Source organism: Notolabrus celidotus, unplaced genomic scaffold, assembly GCF_009762535.1.
Source record: "Notolabrus celidotus isolate fNotCel1 unplaced genomic scaffold, fNotCel1.pri scaffold_271_arrow_ctg1, whole genome shotgun sequence".
NCBI lineage: Eukaryota > Metazoa > Chordata > Actinopteri > Labriformes > Labridae > Notolabrus > Notolabrus celidotus.
Genome location: NW_023260113.1, coordinates 35,114 through 56,774, shown reverse-complemented (window position 1 = coordinate 56,774; position 21,661 = coordinate 35,114). Strand labels below are relative to the sequence as shown.

Sequence of the window (21,661 nt, the reverse complement as noted above, 5' to 3'; positions counted from 1 at the left end):
TTAATTTGAAGTCTACATGAAGTTGCATGTTTATAATTTCAAACCTGATTAAATGGAAGCTGTGCACACAACCTGAATTCATAAATGCAAAGATAGACATCATGGACAGCAGCATTGTGCACTCTTAATACTCCGCCACACAGCCATGTGCATGCTGAACTCAGCGCCTGACCGGGATGATCCTCAGAGCAGCTGTGTCGCTCTCCTGCTCAGCGCTGGGTCGGAACAGAGGCCGGATCTTGGTTTTTGCAGGCGTGCCCACGTAACCCCTGAACGTTAGCACGCTTCTCAGAAATGGCCGGCCTGCTGTGAAGGCACATCCTGTAAAGGTGTAGATCAGAGCTCTGACATCTACGTCATAAAAAGAGACCAAACCTCCTTCGTAATCCACAAACACTCCGACCCTCTCGGGCACTTTGGACGGGGTCAGGACCGCAGGAGGATTTGTGTTGGCCTGGCAGCGTCCCCAATAACAACCCAGAGTCCAGCATCCGTTTTCGGGGGTGAGGGGTAAATCGATGCATTTCCTGTTGATGGATTCTCTCACCACTCCGATTTCCCACGTGGTTTGCCCTTCAAGCTGAACTTCATAGTAGAACTTCCCAGAGGAGAACCCCTCTTCTCCCAGGACAACATGGAGAGGGTCAAACCGGGTGGGGATGTCAGGGATGTTCCTTCGTTCGCCTCCATCCCTCACTTGTGTCCCGTCCTCTGAGAGGATGAGGGAGGGGTGTGCTGTGTTGGGATCCAGAGTCAGGTTTATTGCATGTTGCACCTGGATGATCCCAAGCTCATCATCAAACGGGTTCTCGGTCCGTCTCTGTTCTTCGTGGTAGATTTCTCGGGTGATGCTCTCCATCTGCTCGTTTAGCACCTCCTCCATTTTGGCCATCGCACTCCTCACCGTCTCCACCTGCAGAAGACTTCGGACTGAGAAGGGATGTCTTGTGTTTGGGGACGAGGACACAGATGGGAGGTCCTTGAGGAGTTTGAAGTCGTCGTCACTCTTTGAAAGTTCTTCCAGCTCGGCCAGTCTCAGATTATTCTCCACAATCTCCAGCTGCAGTTGTCGGACGACTGTTTCAGCCTGCTGCTCTGCGGCTCTCTGCTTCCCCTCCAGCAGCTCCATCAGCATCATCTTTTTGGACACAATCAAGGCCACCAGAGCATCCAAGGCCTTCCCAGTTTCCACTTTTGTTCTCTCCAGTTCAGCTCGGCTTTGCATCATGGAGCTTTGAATGCCCTGGATTGTGTGGTCCCTCTCGGCCAGGGTGCTGTTGACCTCCCTCTTTGCAGACTTGAGCTTAGTTTTCCTCTCCTTCAACTCTTCCTCCAGAGAGACCGCCTCGTGCATCTCGTGGTGGTCCTTCAGGCACAGGACGCACACACAGCTCTGGTCTTGCTTGCAGAAAAATTCGATCACCTTGTTGTGTTTCTTGCACATCCTGTCTCCCAAAGTCTTCACAGGGTTGACGAGCTTGTGCCACTTCAGAGCCTGAACCGAGTGATGTGGCTTCAGGTGACCGCTGCAGTACGAGGCCAGACAAACCAGGCAGGACTTCAGGGCGCTACGCTTGGCCGTCACGTGGCAGAGGTCGCACAGCACATCCGCAGGCCCGGGAGGGGAACTTCTCACATCAGCTGCATATCGTCTCTTCTTGAAAAGCTCCAGCATGTCTCTGAATTCTGTGTTGACGTGCAGGTCAGGGGTCGTCTGGAACTCCTCTTTGCACAGCGGGCACTGGCTGGAGTCCTGGGTGGCCCAGTAGACGGTGATGCAGGGTTTGCAGTAGTTGTGTCCACAGGGAGTCGAGACAGGCTCGTTGAAAATGTCCAAACAGATTGAACACAAAAAGTTGTCTTCAGCGTTTGCAGAGGCCATATCTGGAGGAGAGAGGATGGGAGAGATCAGGAGGATGAAACTATAGCAAATAAACCCAGCATGCTTTGAATGGACTATATGTGCTATAGATTAATGACCCTTAGTTATGCTGCTATAGGCTTAGACTGACACACTGGGATCCTGTCTTTCCCTCTCTCTCCTCTCTCTGCCTGTCTCTCACTTTAACTCTTCCTGTCCCATTAAAGTTACTAACCATAGACCTTTCTGGAGTCCCTGAGCTCCCTTGTCTCGTAGGTTCCTCTGGATCTCTGCTGCTGTGGACGTGCCAGACTCCAGCTGCTACAACTACTACTATCCGTCTCTGCTCTGAGTTATAATAACAACATGAGCTATAAAATGCATTATATAGTTAAAAAGTGTTGCACAATAAACACACATTAAGGAGCTGGAGCTCGAACGCAGCATGAAACAAGGGACATGTGCAAGGAATATAGGTCAGGGTGAGGCCTCAGAGTTCAGGCCTGACACTGAAACTTTACCAGCAGGTTTGTTTGGTTTTTGAGTCACTACTGACGGTGAAACGATAATCAGCTTTTAGAAATAAAGTCTCAGAACAGGTGATAAAGTCAAAGATCTCACCTGCTCAGATCTCTCTGCTGTTGTTACTGTCTGCAGTTTCAGCTCCGGACTAAGTTTCACTTTCCTTGAAGCTGACTGGACACGCCTCCTCTCCACTGAACACCTCCCTCTGTGTGTGTGTGTGTGTGTGTGTGTGTGTGTGTGTGTGTGTGTGTGTGTGTGTGTGTGTGTGTGTGGTGTGTGTGTGTGTGTGTTCATTCTATCTTTGTGAGGACAAAATTCAGAAGAAAGAAAAGATTGTTTTAAATGAAGTGATTAAAAACAGACATGACTCTGTAGTGGAAGTCACTGCATTAAAAACAGACATGACTCTGTAGTGGAAGTCACTGCATTAAACACAGACATGACTCTGTAGTGGAAGTCACTGCATTAAACACAGACATGACTCTGTAGTGGAAGTCACTGCATTAAAAACAAACATGACTCTGTAGTGGAAGTCACTGCATTAAACACAGACATGACTCTGTAGTGGAAGTCACTGCATTAACACAGACATGACTCTGTAGTGGAAGTCACTGCATTAAACACAGACATGACTCTGTAGTGGAAGTCACTGCATTAAACACAGACATGACTCTGTAGTGGAAGTCACTGCATTAAAAACAGACATGACTCTGTAGTGGAAGTCACTGCATTATAAACAGACATGACTCTGTAGTGGAAGTCACTGCATTAAACACAGACATGACTCTGTAGTGGAAGTCACTGCATTAAAAACAGACATGACTCTGTAGTGGAAGTCACTGCATTAAAAACAGACACGACTCTGTAGTGGAAGTCACTGCATTAAATACAGACATGACTCTGTAGTGGAAGTCACTGCATTATAAACAGACATGTCTCTGTAGTGGAAGTCACTGCATTAAAAACAGACATGACTCTGCAGTGGAAGTCACTGCATTAAATACAGACATGACTCTGTAGTGGAAGTCACTGCATTAAAAACAGACATGACTCTGTAGTGGAAGTCACTGCATTAAATACAGACATGACTCTGTAGTGGAAGTCACTGCATTAAAAACAGACATGACTCTGTAGTGGAATCACTGCATTATAAACAGACATGACTCTGTAGTGGAAGTCACTGCATTAAACACAGACATGACTCTGTAGTGGAAGTCACTGCATTAAACACAGACATGACTCTGTAGTGGAAGTCACTGCAATAAAAACAGACACGACTCTGTAGTGGAAGTCACTGCATTAAAAACAGACATGACTCTGTAGTGGAAGTCACTGCATTAACCACAGACATGACTCTGTAGTGGAAGTCACTGCATTAAACACAGTGATTTCCACTACAGAGTATGTAATGTTTATTATTTTAATGTATTTGTGACGCCAGCAGAGCTTCATTCAAAGAGATCACGTGAGAGAGAGAGAGAGAGAGAGAGAGAAAGAGAGAGAGAGAGAGAGAGAGAGAGAGAGAGAGAGAGAGAGAGAGAGAGAGACTCAGTGTTGTTTGCAGCCATCACAGAGCAGACAGAGAGGACCTTCATCGTCGGACATCCTGCGGCTTGTTTTCAGGTAAGAACCTCTTCTTTTCTTTCCTTCACCTCCACCTCCACCTCCTCCTCCTCCTCCTCTTCCCCACGCTGTTCACGCTCGTGACATGTTTATCCTGAGGTTGTGCTTTGTCTCGTGTTTTGTGAGAGAGAAGATGGAGATGTGACATGAACCTGTTTTCCATCAAACAGGATCAAATATAAACATTAAACCGAGGAGTGTGTGTGTGAATGTGCGTGGATCCGACACACACACACACACACTCTCCTCTGTGCGTGTTCAGCTGGTGCGTGTTTTCATTGTCTGTCCGTGGGGCGTTTTTCCCATCCTGCCTGTTACTACGCACATTGGCACAAACCCCGATCAGGACTCTGTGGGGTTTAATCCTCGTGTTTTTATGGATCGTGGATCACAGACATGTCTGTGGGCTGTGATCTGAACCTGCGTGTTTTTCATTTCTGCGTGTTTTTGCTGTATTTGAGTCCCCCGTGTTGGTTTGTTGTAAAATGGAGGCTGGATGGAGGAGGATGCTGCCATGGCCTCCCTCCTTCCTCCTCCTTCCTCCTCCTCTCAGGCTGCTGGTCCTCATCACATGGCGCTCACACACCCTTTAAATCACAGACACACACACAGATAGAAACATCAGGTCGTGGGTTCTGCGTGGATTTAATGTGCTCGGATTAAATTCAGATTATTAAGGTTTATTCTGGTGGTTTCCAGTTGGACCAGTGTTCCCACAGGAGCTGTGTGTGTGTGTGTGTGTGTGTGTGTGTGTGTGTGTGTAAGAGATCCTCCCCCAGTCTGAGTAACCAGAACATGTTATTATGATTCACTTCAAGGTCATTAAATAGAATCATCCATCTTTAAAATCATCACAATGAAATACAACATTCATCTGCTTTGTTATTTAGAACAGGGGTTCCCAAAGTGTGGGTCGGGACCCCTTTGAGGGCCGCGAGGCACAAATGTGGGGTCGTGAGATGGCATCCAGAATGTTTTTACCTTTAGAGTAATCTAGAAATATTACATTTTACCCATTATAGTAAAACATATCTACAGAAATAGAAGCTACATTTGAAATAAACCTTGAAAATAGAAAATGTAGGTACTAGGGGACCCATAAAACATTTTTTCAACCCCAGATGTGTAGTACAATATCTCATTTGTATGTTTTCACTCAGTTAATATCTTCATCTGTAACCTGTAATTTAATCTTAGAGATATAACTTGAATGTCTTATTTTTTTATGGACGTGTGGTTGAGTAAAAGAAGTGAAATAAAAGCTGCTACTATCCTTCAAAAACTCCAAGACACACTGTAGCACTGGTTTAAAATTAAAATGCTTTTATATAAAAGACAACCTGGGGATGTCTGTTTTTAATGCAGTGACATCCACTACAGAGTCATGTCTGTGTTTAATGCAGTGACTTCCACTACAGAGTCATGTCTGTGTTTAATGCAGTGACTTCCACTACAGAGTCATGTCTGTGTTTAATGCAGTGACTTCCACTACAGAGTCATGTCTGTGTTTAATGCAGTGACTTCCACTACAGAGTCATGTCTGTGTTTAATGCAGTGACTTCCACTACAGAGTCATGTCTGTTTTTAATGCAGTGACTTCCACTACAGAGTCATGTCTGTTTTTAATGCAGTGACCTCCACTACAGAGTCATGTCTGTTTTTAATGCAGTGACTTCCACTACAGAGTCATGTCTGTGTTTAATGCAGTGACTTCCACTACAGAGTCATGTCTGTGTTTAATGCAGTGACTTCCACTACAGAGTCATGTCTGTTTTTAATGCAGTGACTTCCACTACAGAGTCATGTCTGTGTTTAATGCAGTGACATCCACTACAGAGTCATGTCTGTGTTTAATGCAGTGACGTCCACTACAGAGTCATGTCTGTGTTTAATGCAGTGACTTCCACTACAGAGTCATGTCTGTGTTTAATGCAGTGACTTCCACTACAGAGTCATGTCTGTGTTTAATGCAGTGACTTCCACTACAGAGTCATGTCTGTTTTTAATGCAGTGACTTCCACTACAGAGTCATGTCTGTGTTTAATGCAGTGACTTCCACTACAGAGTCATGTCTCATTCTAATGGATCATTTGACTTTGCACAGAGGTAGGTGGTAGAAATGTTCTACTTCAGAGATTCTTCTCAGTCTTATACTGTGAGGACACATCAGAGCTTTTGCACTTCTACTCTAATACAGGGGTTCCCAAAGTGTGGGTCGGGGCCTCCTGGGGGGTCACGAGACACAAATGAGGGGTCGTAAAATGTCTTCAAGAATGTGTTTTTCTTGAAATAGTAGATTTTACCCATTATAGTAAAAATATCTACAGAAATAGTCGCTAAACATGAAATTAAACCTTGAGAATTGAAAGTGTAATGAGTTTTCTGCCTTTCTTTGTCTCCAGATGACTCCTAAGTTTAGAGTTAGTGAACAGTTAATGATCTAAAGCATCAGTAGCAGCATCGTCATTCATAACACACAGGAAACACAGACACAGGCTCATATAGGGAGGGTCATTTTCTGCAGACCAGCTAGTTAAACCACATTAAATCACTCTGAGGGACAGTGGGGGTCACGAGTCTTTGGCACCGATATTTTGGGGGTAGCGGGATGAACAGTTTGGGAACCCCTGTTACAGAAAACATTTCTGGAATCGCGTGCTGCAGATTCACAGATCTACATCTCCAAAACAACACGAATAATCAGCTCAAGCATGGAGACGCACGACAGACAGGTACGGCGACACCACTTGGACGAACCTCATGCAGACCTGCAGGGCGTAGTGAGAACATTCATGTTAACAAAGAGGAGTTAAAGTCAAACGCTCCCCTAATAAAATACTTCATCATTTCCTTTGTTCATGTCCTGGTTAGCTTGTATCCAACATTCATTCATGTGATGCACATTAAGACAAATAAATGAACCAATCCAGGCATTTAGAATATCCCCCTGAGCCTGTGAGGGACAAAAGAAGACGTCTTAGTGGACGTTCTCAAAGATGATGTTGCAGACGTTACAGCCTGTTTCATGGCTGCTCCATTCCAGCCTGCAGTCTCTCCCAGTCTCCTGCTCCATCCACCGTCCTGTCGTCTCCAAATGAAGGTGTTAACACACCAAAAACACGGATGTGATGGAATCTAATATTAATCTAGGCTCAATTCCAGCCTGCAGCCTCTTTCCCTCACTCTCCCAGTTTCCTGCTCCGTCCAGCATCCTGTCGTCTCCAAAGACAGCGAAATGAAAAAACCTTGATGTATTCAGACGCTCAGAATAACAATCTGAGTCACTCTGCAGCCACCAGATGATACTTTTAAAGGACCTGCTCTGATCAGCTGCTGCTTCTCTCTACGTCTAGTTGCAGCCATTACAGACTGTCATGTGCATTTGAACGTAAGGCCTAAGGTTCCCCTTTAATCCTCATGTTTTCTGTGTCTCTAAGATCTGACTTGTTCTGATTTTGAGTCGCATTGTAGCGTTCATGAAAATATAAACATCTTTTGCTGCTTCAGGTTTGAATTACACGGTCTTATGCAGACGATGAGGTGATCTCCCTGCACCTGCTCCTAAATCTCCTCCTCTGATGTCAGGTCCATCATCAGCCTTACCTTAAGTCTGTGTTTATGATGCATCAGGAGATATTTGAACTGTAAACAGGTTTCATCAGAACCTGGAACATAATAATAATGATGTCCTCTCCTCTCCTCGTCTCTGTCTGCGTTCATCTCAGCCTGCGTCCACGCTGACTCATGTCAGTGTTGCGTAACCTCTGTCGTGCCCTCGGCTCGGTCCTGTTCTGGGTGCTGATTGCTTCTCTGTTCATGCACGAAGCGAGCAGCTGAGACTCCAGATCACATGAAAACACAGAGCGAAACACAGAGACGAGTAATTACAGCAAACTGAGGAGTGAAACCGTCCAGACGGGACTTTACTTCTGCACGTGAGGCCGGAGGAAACTCGTCTGTGATCGTCTCTACACGTGTTTCATTTGTTTATTTCAGCAGAACGAGCTCAGACTAAACACTTCAATATATATACTTTACATTTTCTGCAAGTAAACTGTGCAATGTGAGGGGAAGCACTTCTTAGTTTCATTGTACATGACTGTAGCTTTTATTATCTTACTAAAGTCAGATGTCACGGTGTTTAAAGATCCAGTTTAAGATGTTCAAACTCAGGTTCCTTCAGCCATGTTTGATCCTGCATCACATCCCAATCCCCTCTTCTTTAAGACGACTGATGCAACTGACACCAACTGAGCTCCTCAGACTATAGATGCATCTCACGTCCCTCATTTGACCCACTAAATGATCTGTGTATATGTGTGTGTGTGTGTGTGCTCTAAGCCTCAGATACGTGCAGACAGATTAACACTGGGTCACTGGTTGTACTGGCTGCTCCTCAGAGGACTCGTTTCAGTCTGACTCTCATGTCCACAAACTCTGTCAGAGGATTTTAAAGGCGATCTTTGTGGTTGTTTCTCGAGTTCAATGCAACGCTGACATTTCAAATGCAGGGTGAGTCATATAAATCTACTCGTCCTCTTTCAATTCAGAGGGAAAGAAGAAGAGTTTAATATGCTGCTCATGTTTCTACATTTTAAACTGTTTTGCACTTTTTTTTGTGTAATTTAGACCATTATTTTTAAATTTAAGAAACGTTTTCATTACTTTTTAGTTCATCGTCAGGCTGACCGATCTGCAACGCCCCAGATGAGCTTCATTAGGAGACATGTGATGCAAATTCAGAAGCGATGCATGTTTATAATCACATGCAAGAGACCAAATGTAACGATGGAGAGGCTGTGAACGGAAAAAAAAAACACAACATATGTGCAAAAATAAAAAGAAGGCATGATGATGGAGGTGCTCCAGGCCTGAAGGGGGCCGTGTGACCTCATGGTAGCTTTATTGTTTGGATAAGAAAGCATTGGGCTTAGAAGTTTTGGAGGTGCGCCCCATGTACAGAGGCTGCACAGGTCCCTGGGTCGACTCCCAGCCTTGATCATTTGCTGGATGTCTTCCCTCGCTCTCTGCTCCCTGTGTTTCCTACCTCTCTTTGGGAAAAATGCCCCAAAGGAAGTAAAGTTTGCAGCAACTGCAGGTCATGTTTTGTCAGTGAGGATGATGATGTGTTCACTGCAACATCTTCCTCACTTTTCCCCATGATTGATACTAAGTTATGAACTGTTCTGAACCTCTTCTGAGCGCCCCCTACTGGCCTGGAGCACTTCCACTGTCGAGTCTTGACTTGCAGTGTTTTTCTTATGTTTTGATTTAGCGCCGTTTCTGGATTTGTGCTTAACCTGACGGAGTTTCATTTGGATTGTAGCAGATCATTCAGCCTTGCCGTGACTCTCCACAGCCTTTTGGTTTCTGGTTCACAGATTCTGGAGGTTAGGGTTGAAAAAGATAATAAGCAAAAACCCAAATGTGGGAGCTGAAAGACGATGTTTATGTTAGAGGAAGAGGACACAGTCAGGAGTTACCTGGATTTAAAAACCCTTATACAGTCTGTGTGTCAGGATTTGTACATTTCCTTCCTTCCCTCCCTCCCTCCCTCCTTCATTCCTTCATTCCTTCATCGGATGTTGTGCTGATGGAGGGAGTGTCTGCAGGATGGATTCAGCGTCTCTGAAGCAGAGAGCAGATTTTCATCCACTCAGTCCCGTCAACATCTAATGATGGACAGAGAGTGTTACAATAAGCTTCTTAAGCTACTCCTGTTATCAGTAGCTTGTTAGCTTAGCTTCTACTCATCTTTTCTCTCACACACACAAACACACACAAACACACACACACACACACACATGCAGGAGCTAAACATAGCAGTCGTCTGATGATGCAGAACAGAGAAAACAAGGAGGGGCTGAAAGCTGGAGCAAAGAGAGGAGAGGCAGATCGGCCTGGTTTCATCGTGCTGGATCACGGGACCGGTCCTGGTTCAGGATGGGTCTGAGCTTCCTTGTAGGGCGGCTGTTACATCTACTGATGGGCCGGGTTGAAACTGAGCCATGTGCATCCTTGTTAGTCCAAGTGCTATCATATTCCATCTTTAATAAGAAACCTCTGAGGAGCCAATGAAGGAGTGCCAAACACTGCACTTCCTCAAATGTCCACTAGAGGCAGGCCCCAAAAGTGAGCCGTCCCCATAGAGCCTCATTCTCCACCGTGTTTGTTCAGTTTTGATGTCTGAAAATAAAATCAGAAACATAATATTTGAGGTTACTTCTTCCTCTCTGACAGGCCGAGCTGCAGCATCCCTCACCATGACTAAAGAGGAGAACCTGGAGGTGCAGGAGAAGGAGAGGCACGACCGGGAGGAGCAGGAGGAGGGCCGGGTCCAGAAAGAGGAGGAGGAGGCTCTGACGGAGGAGGAGGAAGAGGAGGAGGAGAAAGAAGTGGAAGAGGAGGAGGAGGAGTACGAGCTCGAGGGGGAGGAGAGGGCCGGGGTGGACGACGAGGAGGATGACGAGCAGGAGGAGGAGAGAGAGGAGAGAGAGGAGCGGGGAGAGGAAGAGGAGGAGCCGCTGACCTGCAGGGAGCAGGAGGCGGAGCTGGAGGCGGAGCCACTGTCCGTGTCCGAGTACCAGAGCCCGGTTCACGAGCCGCGCCGCAGAGCCATGGTACACCCGTCCGCTCAGGCCCCACTGCCCAAAGACTACAGTGAGTCATTCCACCTTAAATACAGTCTTTCCTATAACCCCGTCATTCCACCTTAAATACAGTCTATCCTAACACCTTACATCTGTCATTCCACCTTAAATACAGTCTATCCTAACACCTTACATCTGTCATTCCACCTTAAATACAGTCTATCCTAACACCTTACATCTGTCATTCCACCTTAAATACAGTCTATCCTAACACCTTACATCTGTCATTCCACCTTAAATACATCCCATCACAACACCTAACATCTGTAATTCCACCTTAAATACATCATAACACCTTACATCTGCCATTCCACCTTAAATACATCCCATCATAACACCTTACATCTGTCATTCCACCTTAAATACATCATAACACCTTACATCTGTCATTCCACCTTAAATACAGTCTATCCTAACACCTTACATCTGCCATTCCACCTTAAATACATCCCATCACAACACCTAACACCTGTCATTCCACCTTAAATACATCATAACACCTTACATCTGCCATTCCACCTTAAATACATCCCATCATAACACCTTACATCTGTCATTCCACCTTAAATACATCATAACACCTAACATCTGTCATTCCACCTTAAATACATCATAACACCTTACATCTGTCATTCCACCTTAAATATGGTCTATCCTAACACATTACATCTGTCATTCCACCTTAAATACATCATAACACCTAACATCTGTCATTCCACCTTAAATACATCATAACACCTTACATCTGTCATTCCACCTTAAATACATCCCATCATAACACCTTACATCTGTCATTCCACCTTAAATACAGTCTAACACCTAACATCTGTCATTCCACCTTAAATACAGTCTAACACCTAACATCTGTCATTCCACCTTAAATACATCATAACACCTTACATCTGTCATTCCACCTTAAATACATCATAACACCTTACATCTGTCATTCCACATTAAATACAGTCTATCCTAACACCTTACATCTGTCATTCCACCTTAAATACAGTCTATCCTAACACATTACATCTGTCATTCCACCTTAAATACATCATAACACCTTACATCTGTCATTCCACCTTAAATACAGTCTATCCTAACACCTTACATCTGTCATTCCACCTTAAATACAGTCTATCCTAACACATTACATCTGTCATTCCACCTTAAATACATCATAACACCTTACATCTGTCATTCCACTTTAAATACGTCATAACACCTTACATCTGTCATTCCACCTTAAATACATCAAAACACCTTACATCTGCCATTCCACCTTAAATACATCATAACACCTTACATCTGTCATTCCACCTTAAATACATCCTAACACCTTACATCTGTCATTCCACCTTAAACTCAGGATTTCATGCACTGAATGTCTGCAGCACTCTGAAAAATAAAGCCTAGTTTATCATAATCTGCACAAACTTCAGATTTGATTTGATAATTCTGTAAGATATTGAATTTTCTTCATGCATTTATCAGTTAAGAGTCTTTATTTTGAAATATTAAAAGTGAAATAAACCAGATTTAGAAAAACTTCCTGCAGGAATTGAATAAAAAGGGCAGCAGACAAACACAACAACATCGGTAAACAACACAGGGAGAGGATGCCTGTGCTGAATGTCTATGAGGCTACACACACACACACACACACACACACACACACACACACACACACACACACACACACACACACACACACACAGAGTTCATATGTGGTGAAAACCCAGCAGAGGGTCGTCGCTTCATGAAGTCTCTGACGGATCGATGGTTTGAGAAGCTGCTGCACGGACGAGAGAGTGATTAGTATTCATGAGACGAACTCAGACCGACCAGCTCCATTATACACTCTGTGTGTGTGTGTGTGTGTGTGTGTGTGTGTGTGTGTGTGTGTGTGTGTGTGAGCAGCAGTGAATACAGAGCAGCTCTGACTGGCTGCTCTGAGTCATTGCTAAATGTTGAACTGAAGGTTTCACACGATTCAAACTGAACTGCACTTCCTCAGATGTCCACTAGAGGCTGACCAGCTCACCTGTTTACAGCAGGTTAAGGGTTAAAGGGAGGGGGGAATTAGGGGCGGGGCTTCTTTGAGTGACAGGTGGATACTGCTGGCTCTCCATCACTCTAACTTACTCTCCAAGAACCCCTTGCTGAATTTTGTATGAAATCATTCAAATACAACTACAGCCTGTATGAAGGGAACAAAGCTCATGAGAGGGGTCTGATTAGTCTGGAGTTTGACATTCCTGCATCCCCATGTTGTTGTTTTTTCTGCAGCCAGACTAAATTGAGGATGAATGCATCACTGAAATGTTGTTTAGCTTGTAAGAAGGACGTATTTTAATGTCTTTAAGTCTTTGAATCAATGATTCTGCAGATTTCAGACTCCCTGTCTGAGTGTGACCAAAGCTCACGTTGGACTTGAAGGATCTGTTGGCAGAGAGGAACCTTAAAGTCCGTCCTGGAGGTGATTTTAGTCACTCAGTGAAATTAAATCTGTCAGGCGCTCAGACTGCCGAGCTGGCAGGACGAGAAAGTGCAACGCTCACCGGTTACTTCTGACTTAATGAGGGCGACGCAAACTCTCTGGCATCTTCCTCTTCTGTTGTCATCCTCTAAACCTTCATCTCTAATCTCTAATCTCTTTTCTATCCGTCTCCAGCCTTCACCTTCTTCGACCCCAATGACCCGGCCTGTTTGGAGATCCTCATGGATCCCCGCACCACCATCCCCGAGCTGTTCGCCATCGTGCGTCAGTGGGTTCCCCAGGTTCAGCACAAGATCGACATCATCGGCAACGAGGTGAGAGCATGCAAAACGCCGACACGTCTGCAGATTTCCTGCACGTTCAAAATCAAACGTTAAAGAAGAAGAAGAAGAAGAAGAAGAAGAAGAAGAAGAAGAAGAAGAAGAAGAAGTCAGGCTGCGGCGCTCTGCAGACTCAAACAGTCGAGCTGTTGTGTTGATCTGCTCGGATCGCCCGGCCTCGTCGTTTCTGGCATGAAGCCTGAAACAGCACTCAGTCGTCTTTGTCACATTGACCCAGATTCAACACACACACACACACACACACACACACACACACACAGATGATGAACAATGAAAGCTCCCTGAGCCGTGTAGAGCTGAATGCTGGACGTCTCTCTCTCTTATTCTCTCTGAGGCGAGCATCGTGATCCAAACGTCGCCACAAACACAAACTCTGCTTCAGTTTGACGACTGCAGAATCATTCTAAACTCACTGAGAGCTCGACTGTGAAATGCAAACATTTCTGTCATTTATTGGACATTACATTGACTTCCCTCTGACTGAAAGCTGCTGCAGAAACACCTGCAAACAGGATGTTTAAAGGCTAACTATTTCAGAGTTTAAGACGCTGATATTCCTCCTCCTGCAGTCCGAAGACCTCTGACGATCAGAGAACTCGTCTCTTTGTTTTGCAGAAAGCAGGAGCTGCTTCTATGCATCATTTATTCCATTACACTTAACAACAAACACGCAGCCACGGCGATCCATCTCCACGGGATTCAATTTCCAGCGTAGAGGTTTAAAGCTGCTGGACTTCACATCGATCTGTTGGAGCACAAAGAATGAAACAAACACACTTTTCTGCAGCAGGAGATTCTTAAGAAAACAACAACAGGAAGTGTGTGTAAAGCTTTGTGACGGTTAAACCAGAACGATTGAGTCAAAGAGACACCGTCTGATTCACAGAGTGCATGCAAAGGGTTAAATGCTCCCAAACGGCATTGCAGAAGAATCATTTCTGCATAATTAAGTAAGTTATTAAGCATGAATCTGGAGATAAAGAGGATCCTTTACATGCAAATAAACCCAAAAGAGTTGAGGGTAAAAGGATCGGAACAATTCCACCTCTGAAGGACGACAGATCTGTCAGGAAGAGAGCGCACAGTGCAGCTCTGTGCAGGAAGTTGGAGATGCTGACAGCTCGTCTCTGAATCAGATGCAAAACAAGAGCAAGCTGCACAGAGCTGCAGAGCTGCAGAGCTGCAGAGCTTTAAGGGAGGGTTTGAGCCTGAATATCATCAGGGGAACATGCTTTTTGGTTTTGAGCATGAGACAAAGGATGTGCAGTTCTTCCCCCTGAGTTCCTGCAAAGGTTCCTGTCCTGGAGACGGGTTTCTGGAGGCATCAGTGTCACCAGAAGTTGTAGTTTTATCCTGAGCTCTTAAAAGTCTGATTCAATTTGACAGTTCTTTAAGTCTCCCTGATTTTTGGTATCCAATCCGAGGTCAGTCCCCAGAATGTCAAGAACTCAAGCACTCACAGACACGGTGACTTTGACCCAGATAAAATGGCTGCATCGATTCAAAAAAGAGAGAGAGAGAGAGAGAGAGAGAGAGAGAGAGAAGAGAAAGTGGTGCAGAGGGAGAGATGAGAGGGAAACAGAGAAGAGGAGGAGGAGAGATGAGAGAGAGAGGAAGGCAGTGAGGCTCCACCATGACTCAGCAGGACGCTGAGTCAGCCTGCAGGAATAAAAAACAGGAGCAGACAGTCGAGTCAGAGAGATGGAGTCAAGTGTCACATCTCTCACCGGGTGTTCTGCACCAACGGGGAACCTGTTTTTACCAGTTCACCATAAATCAGACGTTCATCAGACACTTCATCTTTCATGTAGTTTATGAATCATAAAGATAAGATACATTTAAAATACGATGTATCAGGGCGCTGGATTGGCCCAGTGGTTAAGTTGTACGCCACGTAGCTCTGGCTTTACCCCTGAAAGCAGGCGGCCATGTTTGATCTCCTTTCTCTCTCTCCCAGTTTCCTACTCCGTCCACTCTCCTGTCCTCTCTCTAAAGGAACAAGAGACCAGACAATAAAGTTAACAATCAACATCTCTTTATTTATTTCCTCTTCTTTATATTTTATTTATCCATTTAGTTATTTATTATCATTTTATATATTTATTTATTTAGAATCTATCCTTTTCCTTTTTTATTGGTATTTTTCTTATTATTAATTTTATTATTTTTTATGATTATTATTATTAGTATTAGTTCTATGTATTATTTTTATGTATTACCCTTTTTTTATTATTATTATTTTTATTAATATTAATATTATAATTACTGTTATTAGTAGTAATGGTAGATTATGTTGTCTGTATTTATTATTCATTTTATTATAATTATTATAGTTATTATTATGAGTTGTGGTAGTAATATTAGTAGTATATATAATCTTTATTAATGTTCTTTTTATTATAATAATTATTATTATTATTATTAATTGTGATAGTAGTATTAGCATTATACATTATCTTTATTTAATATTATTTTTAATATTTATTATAATTATTATGATTAATTGTAGTAGAAGGATTAGTAGTACATATAATTTTAATTATTAAAATGTTTATTAAAATTATTTAAGTTGTTATTATTAGTTATAGTAGTAATATTAATAGCATATATAATCTTTATTAATGTTCTTTTTATTATAATTATAATTATTAATTGTGATAGTAATATTAGCAGTATACATTATCTTTATTTAATATTATTTTTAATATTTATTATAATTATTATGATTAATTGTAGTAGAAGGATTAGTAGTACATATAATTTTAATTATTAAAATGTTTATTAAAATTATTTAAGTTGTTATTATTAGTTATAGTAGTAATATTAATAGCATATATAATCTTTATTTATTATTTATTTTATTATAATTATTATTATTAATTGTGGTAGTAATATTAGTAGTATATATAATCTTTATTTAATATTATTTTTCATAATTATTATAATTATTATTATTAGTTGTGGTAGAAGTATTAGTAGTATATATATTCTATATTTCTTATTTTTTTCTTTTTATTATTATTACTGTAATTGATGAATTAATCTATTTTTTTCTTGTTTTCTTAATATTTTATTTTTCTTATTTATTTATCTATTTAATTTTATTTTTAAGTCATTATTCATATGGGTATATAACTTATTAATATGATATAACTGAGGTTTTTATGATTTATAAAAAGGAGTTGGTATAAAAGTCCAGTTTTGTTCACGTCATTCAGACTGAACCATGACCCGTCAGACTAGAGATAAATCCAGATGTTCATGTTTGACTGAAGGGTGGAGGTCTCAGGAATTTCCTTCAGTTTTAATAATCCATCATTTAGTTTGAATGAAGTCAATGCAGCTGAAAATGTTGGTCTCCTTTGTTCACATGCAAAAGAAAAGAAACAGGACGCACGCTCAGCTTCCAGCTAAACTCACTTATTAAATCCAGAGCGCCTGTTCTTCGTGTCCGTCTGTTCCTCAGATCCTGAAGCGAGGTTGCCACGTCAACGACCGTGACGGTTTGACCGACATGACTCTGCTGCACTACAGCTGCAAGGCCGGGGCCCACGGAGTCGGTAAGATGCCAGACTGACCCGGGTCCTCCAGTACAAGGAGAGATAACCCGGTCTCCTGTTATCTTTCAAAACCTGTTTTTAATGCAGCGAGTCGTCTTTGTGTTTTCAGGCGACCCGTCGGCCGCTCTGCGTCTCACCAGTCAGCTGATCTCTCTGGGAGCCGACGTCAGTCTGAGGAGCCGCTGGACCAACATGAACGCTCTGCACTACGCCGCTTACTTCGACGTCCCAGAGCTGATCCGGATCCTGCTCAAAGCTGCTAAACCCAGAGGTACACACACATCTCTTCAAGGATCACTGACGACTCTCTGAATCTTAGAAGTATTCACCTCCTCCTCCTCCTCCTCCTCCTCCTCCTCCTCCTCCTCCTCTGTTGTCTCCTCAGTGCTGAACTCCACCTGCAGTGACTTTCACTACGGCACAGCTCTCCACATCGCCGCCTCCAACCTCTGCCTGGGAGCCGTCAAGTGTCTGCTGGAGCACGGAGCCAACCCCAGCGTCCGGGTAAAAACACCTTCCTTTGTTCCTCCTGCTTCTGCCTCTGAAATCCATCCATCGTCCTCCATCCTGCTCTTTACTCTCACACATTTTAAAGATTACTTTGCAGCCATGTCAGACCGTCTCCCTCTTCCTCCTCCTCTCTCTGCAGAACGATAAGAGCCAGGTCCCCGCCGATGTGGTCCCCGACCCGATGGACATGAGTCTGGACAAAGCGGAGGCGGCCATGGTGGCCAAAGAGCTGAGGCAGCTGCTGCTGGACGCCGTCCCCCTCAGCTGTAACCTCCCCAGAGCCACGCTGCCCAACTACGACAACATCCCCGGGAACCTGATGCTGACCTCTCTGGGACTGAAGCTGGGAGACCGCATCGTGCTGGACGACATGAAGGTCAGACACTGAGGAGGAGCAGGGACGCAGGCGGTGGTTTTCACACCGAGCTTTATTGAATTAGATAAATGTGTGTATTTTAAAAGTGGGTCCCAATGGGTGCAAAACCTACTGTAGGAGGTGGTGGAGACCAAAACAGAGCTAAAAGAGGAGCCGATTGTGGCTTTAGGTGAATCAGGAGGACCTGAGGGAGATGCTGAGGTCCTTTTAGCGGCGATACTAGCTGACATTTTCTGTTTTATTCCCTGCAAGGCAAAAAGTGAGACAGGATAAATCCTGGGAAGATCAGGGAGGGAACGTTTGAATCCTGAAACATGAAGAGCAGGTTTTTATTTCTGTTCATGCTCCTCACACGAGTCCAGTCGCCTCTGATGTTTCCCCGTCAGATTGCGTTAAAGTGCACGGATGAAAGTGTTGTTCTGTGATGTCTGTGGAGCTGTCATGGCCGCCGCCGTGCTGTCTGAGCTCTGAACCGTGCGTTCTCACACTCTCTGTAGCTCCAGAGAGACCTGAACCGCGACGACAGCCCGCCTGAACCCCTCAAACAGGTTTGTTGGAGCGGACGCCGGCTGGATTTGTAGACTAACTGAACTGACTTCCTGTCCCATGACCAATCAGGTCCTGTTTTACCTTCACTCCATCTGCAGCCCCGCCCCCCCCTCTCTCTCTCCCCGCCATGAACCACAGCAGCAAACACACACAGCTTTTACCTCTCTGCACACACACCTATTCTTACAGAGCTCTCTCTCTCCCTCTACCTCTCTCTCTCTCTCTCTCTCTCTCTCAGAGCGGCACTCTGAGGTTTTGCGGGACGACAGAGTTCGCCAGCGGTCAGTGGGTCGGCGTGGAGCTGGACGAGCCTGAGGGGAAGAACGACGGCAGCGTGGGCGGCGTACGCTACTTCATCTGCCCTCCTAAGCTAGGTAACAGCTGCTGCAGCAAGTTTTTGAACCCCTGCATCGAGCCAATGGATGCAAAACCATCTGTAGGAGGTGGTGGAGACCAAAACAGAGCTAAAAGAGGAGCCGGTTGTGGCTTTAGATGAATCAGGAGGGCGAACCGGCTCCGTCTGCCGCCTCTGAGTCTTGAATCTTTCTTTCTTTCTTTCAGGGATTTTTGCCCCCGTCTCAAAGATTTGCAAAGTCCTGGATCACACACCTTCATCCGTCACCTCCACACCCAGGACCCCCCGCCTGGACCTGGCCTCCCGCCTCGCCGGGAAGACCAAGAAGGAGAAAGAGAAGAAGGAGAAGGAGAGAGAGAGAGGTAACACAGCTCTGATGCATGTGTGCCTAAAGGTGCATTCCGACCAAGAGTTCCTGGGTCGAAATGCATGAAGTTCAGGGGGAAAGTTCCTCCGGTCGCCTTCTGTGTCTTGGTCTGATCATGTGTGTGTGTGTGTGTGCGTGTGTGTGTTGCAGCCCAGAGGAAGAAGACGTCAGTCGCCAGTCTGGATCCGGAGGGTCTGAACGTGGAGGTTGGGGATCAGGTTTTGGTGGCCGGACAGAAAAACGGCGTTGTCCGTTTCTATGGAAAGACAGACTTCGCTCCAGGTGAGTTCTTTGAAGGCTCGCTCTCCACGCTCTGCATGTTAACACACATCAAAGACTCACAGAGGTCACGTTTGTAATCCTGGTCTGGGTCCCTGCAGGTTACTGGTTCGGCATCGAGTTGGATCAGCCGACAGGGAAACACGACGGCTCGGTGTTCGGCGTCCGCTACTTCAACTGCCTGCCCAAATACGGCGTGTTTGCTCCGCCCTCCCGCGTGCAGAGGTGAGGCTGCACACCTCCTTCTTCCTCTTCTATTCTTCTGTTGAATACTTTTCATTCCTTGATGCCTTCATTGTTTGTTTTTGCAGAATCGGAGGCCCTAAAGACGGCTCGCAGAACGACAAATCCATGGTGAAGAAGGTCCACCAAGTCACCAGTGAGTGTCCGTCTCTCTCCTTCTTCTCTTTCAGAGTTTAAGACACAATCTGAGGATCCGAGCTCTCAGGAACGACTCGTCTCATGTTTGTTTGTTTCTTCCTGCAGTGGCACAGCCGAAGCGTAACTTCAACACGATGCGTTCCCCTAAAGACCTGACCTCCGAGAGCTCCATATCCAGGTGAGACCACACAGAGGACTCAGACGGTCCTGGTTATTCCAGAGCAAACACGCCTGTAAAGTTCTGCAGCTCGGTGCAGCTCTGCTCTTGTTTTGCGTCGAGCTGTTAGCATCTCCGCTCTCTCTTCACTCATGCACCTTCCTCCTCCTCCTCCTCTTCCTCCTGCAGGTTGCTGTTCTGCTGTTGGTTCCCGTGGATGCTGCGTGCTGAGATGCAGTCCTAACCACGCCCTCCTTCTTCTTCCTCCACCGGATGGATCTCTCCACTCTTCTCTCTCTCTCTCTCTCTCTTTCTCTTCATCTTTTACTTTGGCTCTCTCCTCCCCTCCTCAGACTCTCACCGTCCGTCGGTTAAACTTCTCGTAGTGAAACTCCGCCCCCCTCTAATTTAGCCGTTCTATAGCAAAATCTATAGTGCCTTGTATCTGATCAAACGTCCTGCATTCCTCTAACCAAACTGAGAATCCAGCTCTGCTAAAGCCACCCCCCCTCCTCCCCCCAGAGGTGATATCCACGACTCATCAACGATCTGATCTCAGTGTCCGAGCGTCGTCCTCGTCTGTTTGTGCTGCTTTAAGTTTGAACTCTGCTGCTGCTAGATTTGGGTCTCACCAACATCGCAAAGAGACGGCTTCAACAAGGACTAACTCTGACAGAGTCTGGTATCGGACCCAGATCTTAAACGCCCTCAGTCTTAAGGTCTCTCTGCACACTACAGACCCGACTAGAAAGCCCTGCACTCGCTCTCTGACGATCCAAACGAACGCTGGATCATCCGCTACGTCCACGCTACTGCTCTCTCCTTTTAACGTTTGCAACTTCAAGAGCCTGCCTGGACTTCTTTGAGCCACCAGGGGGAGCTCTAACAGTTTTGGCCTTAAGTCTATGTTTGCAGAATCCCAAAACGTTGATGCAAGTCCCTCTGCCAATCATAGTTGGGGACTTTTGCTGTTGCACCAGGGGTGGCCTATCAGATATCAATGGGGGGCCCATGCAAGCCCTTTGGACACGCCCCTGGCTGCTCCGGCGTTCAAGAACCCCTAAAACTGAGACCATAGGAGAAGATGCGGTCTGTGTTTAATTTGGACGTAGCCTTGGAGAGCTCGGTCTCTGCTCAGATCCCCCTTTAGTGGGTCGAAAAGAGGTATCAGAGATCCAGGGTTACACCTGTACCGGGTCAAAGTCAGGGCCTTAGATCAGATCTCAATCCCTTAAAAACCGTCTGAACCTTTTATCACCTGCATGCTTTAATCTCAGATGTCAAACTAAAAACAGGGTCAACCAACGCCATCGTGTTTCATCATCGTGTCACCGCCTGAGTGTCGGCTTCGTTTGAGGATCTCACTGAACGGTTCTTGGTCTCTTTAAGAGACTGGACCCAGGACGAGTTAGAGGGAGGCGTGCAGCTGGAAGATGAAGTTTATCCATCTTTGCATGAGAAAGGAAAGAGAACCCATCGGTTCTGTAGTTAGTCGTGAACGCCGTGGAACAGTTTTCTTTATGAGTTTGCCAAATAGAATCATGAGTCCGTGTTCGGAGTTTAAACGAAGAGCTGTAACCTGTCGCTAACCAAAAGTGCTAACAAACCCAAAACCACCACTTAGACTTCAAAT

At 44.9% G+C, this 21,661-nt stretch overlaps 2 protein-coding genes across 3 annotated transcripts; one reads left to right on the top strand and one right to left on the bottom strand.

Moving 5' to 3' along the window:
• Positions 1 to 9: 9 nt before the first annotated feature.
• Positions 10 to 2,563, bottom strand: LOC117809395 (E3 ubiquitin-protein ligase TRIM39-like). 2 transcript variants are annotated; one of them, XM_034678956.1, is made up of 2 exons: positions 2,483 to 2,563; positions 10 to 1,884 (listed from the first exon to the last, which is right to left on the bottom strand). In XM_034678956.1, exon 2 carries the CDS (start codon positions 1,880 to 1,882, stop codon positions 161 to 163), a length of 1,722 nt encoding a protein of 573 aa, XP_034534847.1. In that variant the 5' UTR covers positions 1,883 to 1,884; positions 2,483 to 2,563; the 3' UTR covers positions 10 to 160. The 2 variants fall into 2 exon arrangements, with proteins under 2 accessions (XP_034534847.1, XP_034534848.1); XM_034678957.1 differs by lacking the exon at positions 2,483 to 2,563 and adding an exon at positions 2,097 to 2,139.
• A 1,376-nt stretch (positions 2,564 to 3,939) lies between these two features.
• clip3 (CAP-GLY domain containing linker protein 3) lies at positions 3,940 to 20,272 on the top strand. The gene is made up of 14 exons (XM_034678955.1): positions 3,940 to 4,009; positions 10,250 to 10,669; positions 13,328 to 13,467; positions 16,961 to 17,054; positions 17,164 to 17,325; positions 17,440 to 17,558; positions 17,704 to 17,940; positions 18,728 to 18,863; positions 19,051 to 19,206; positions 19,362 to 19,493; positions 19,592 to 19,715; positions 19,802 to 19,869; positions 19,977 to 20,049; positions 20,218 to 20,272. The coding sequence occupies exons 2-14, from the start codon at positions 10,273 to 10,275 to the stop codon at positions 20,270 to 20,272; spliced, it is 1,893 nt and encodes a 630-aa protein (XP_034534846.1). The 5' UTR covers positions 3,940 to 4,009; positions 10,250 to 10,272.
• The last annotated feature ends 1,389 nt before the right edge of the window (positions 20,273 to 21,661 follow it).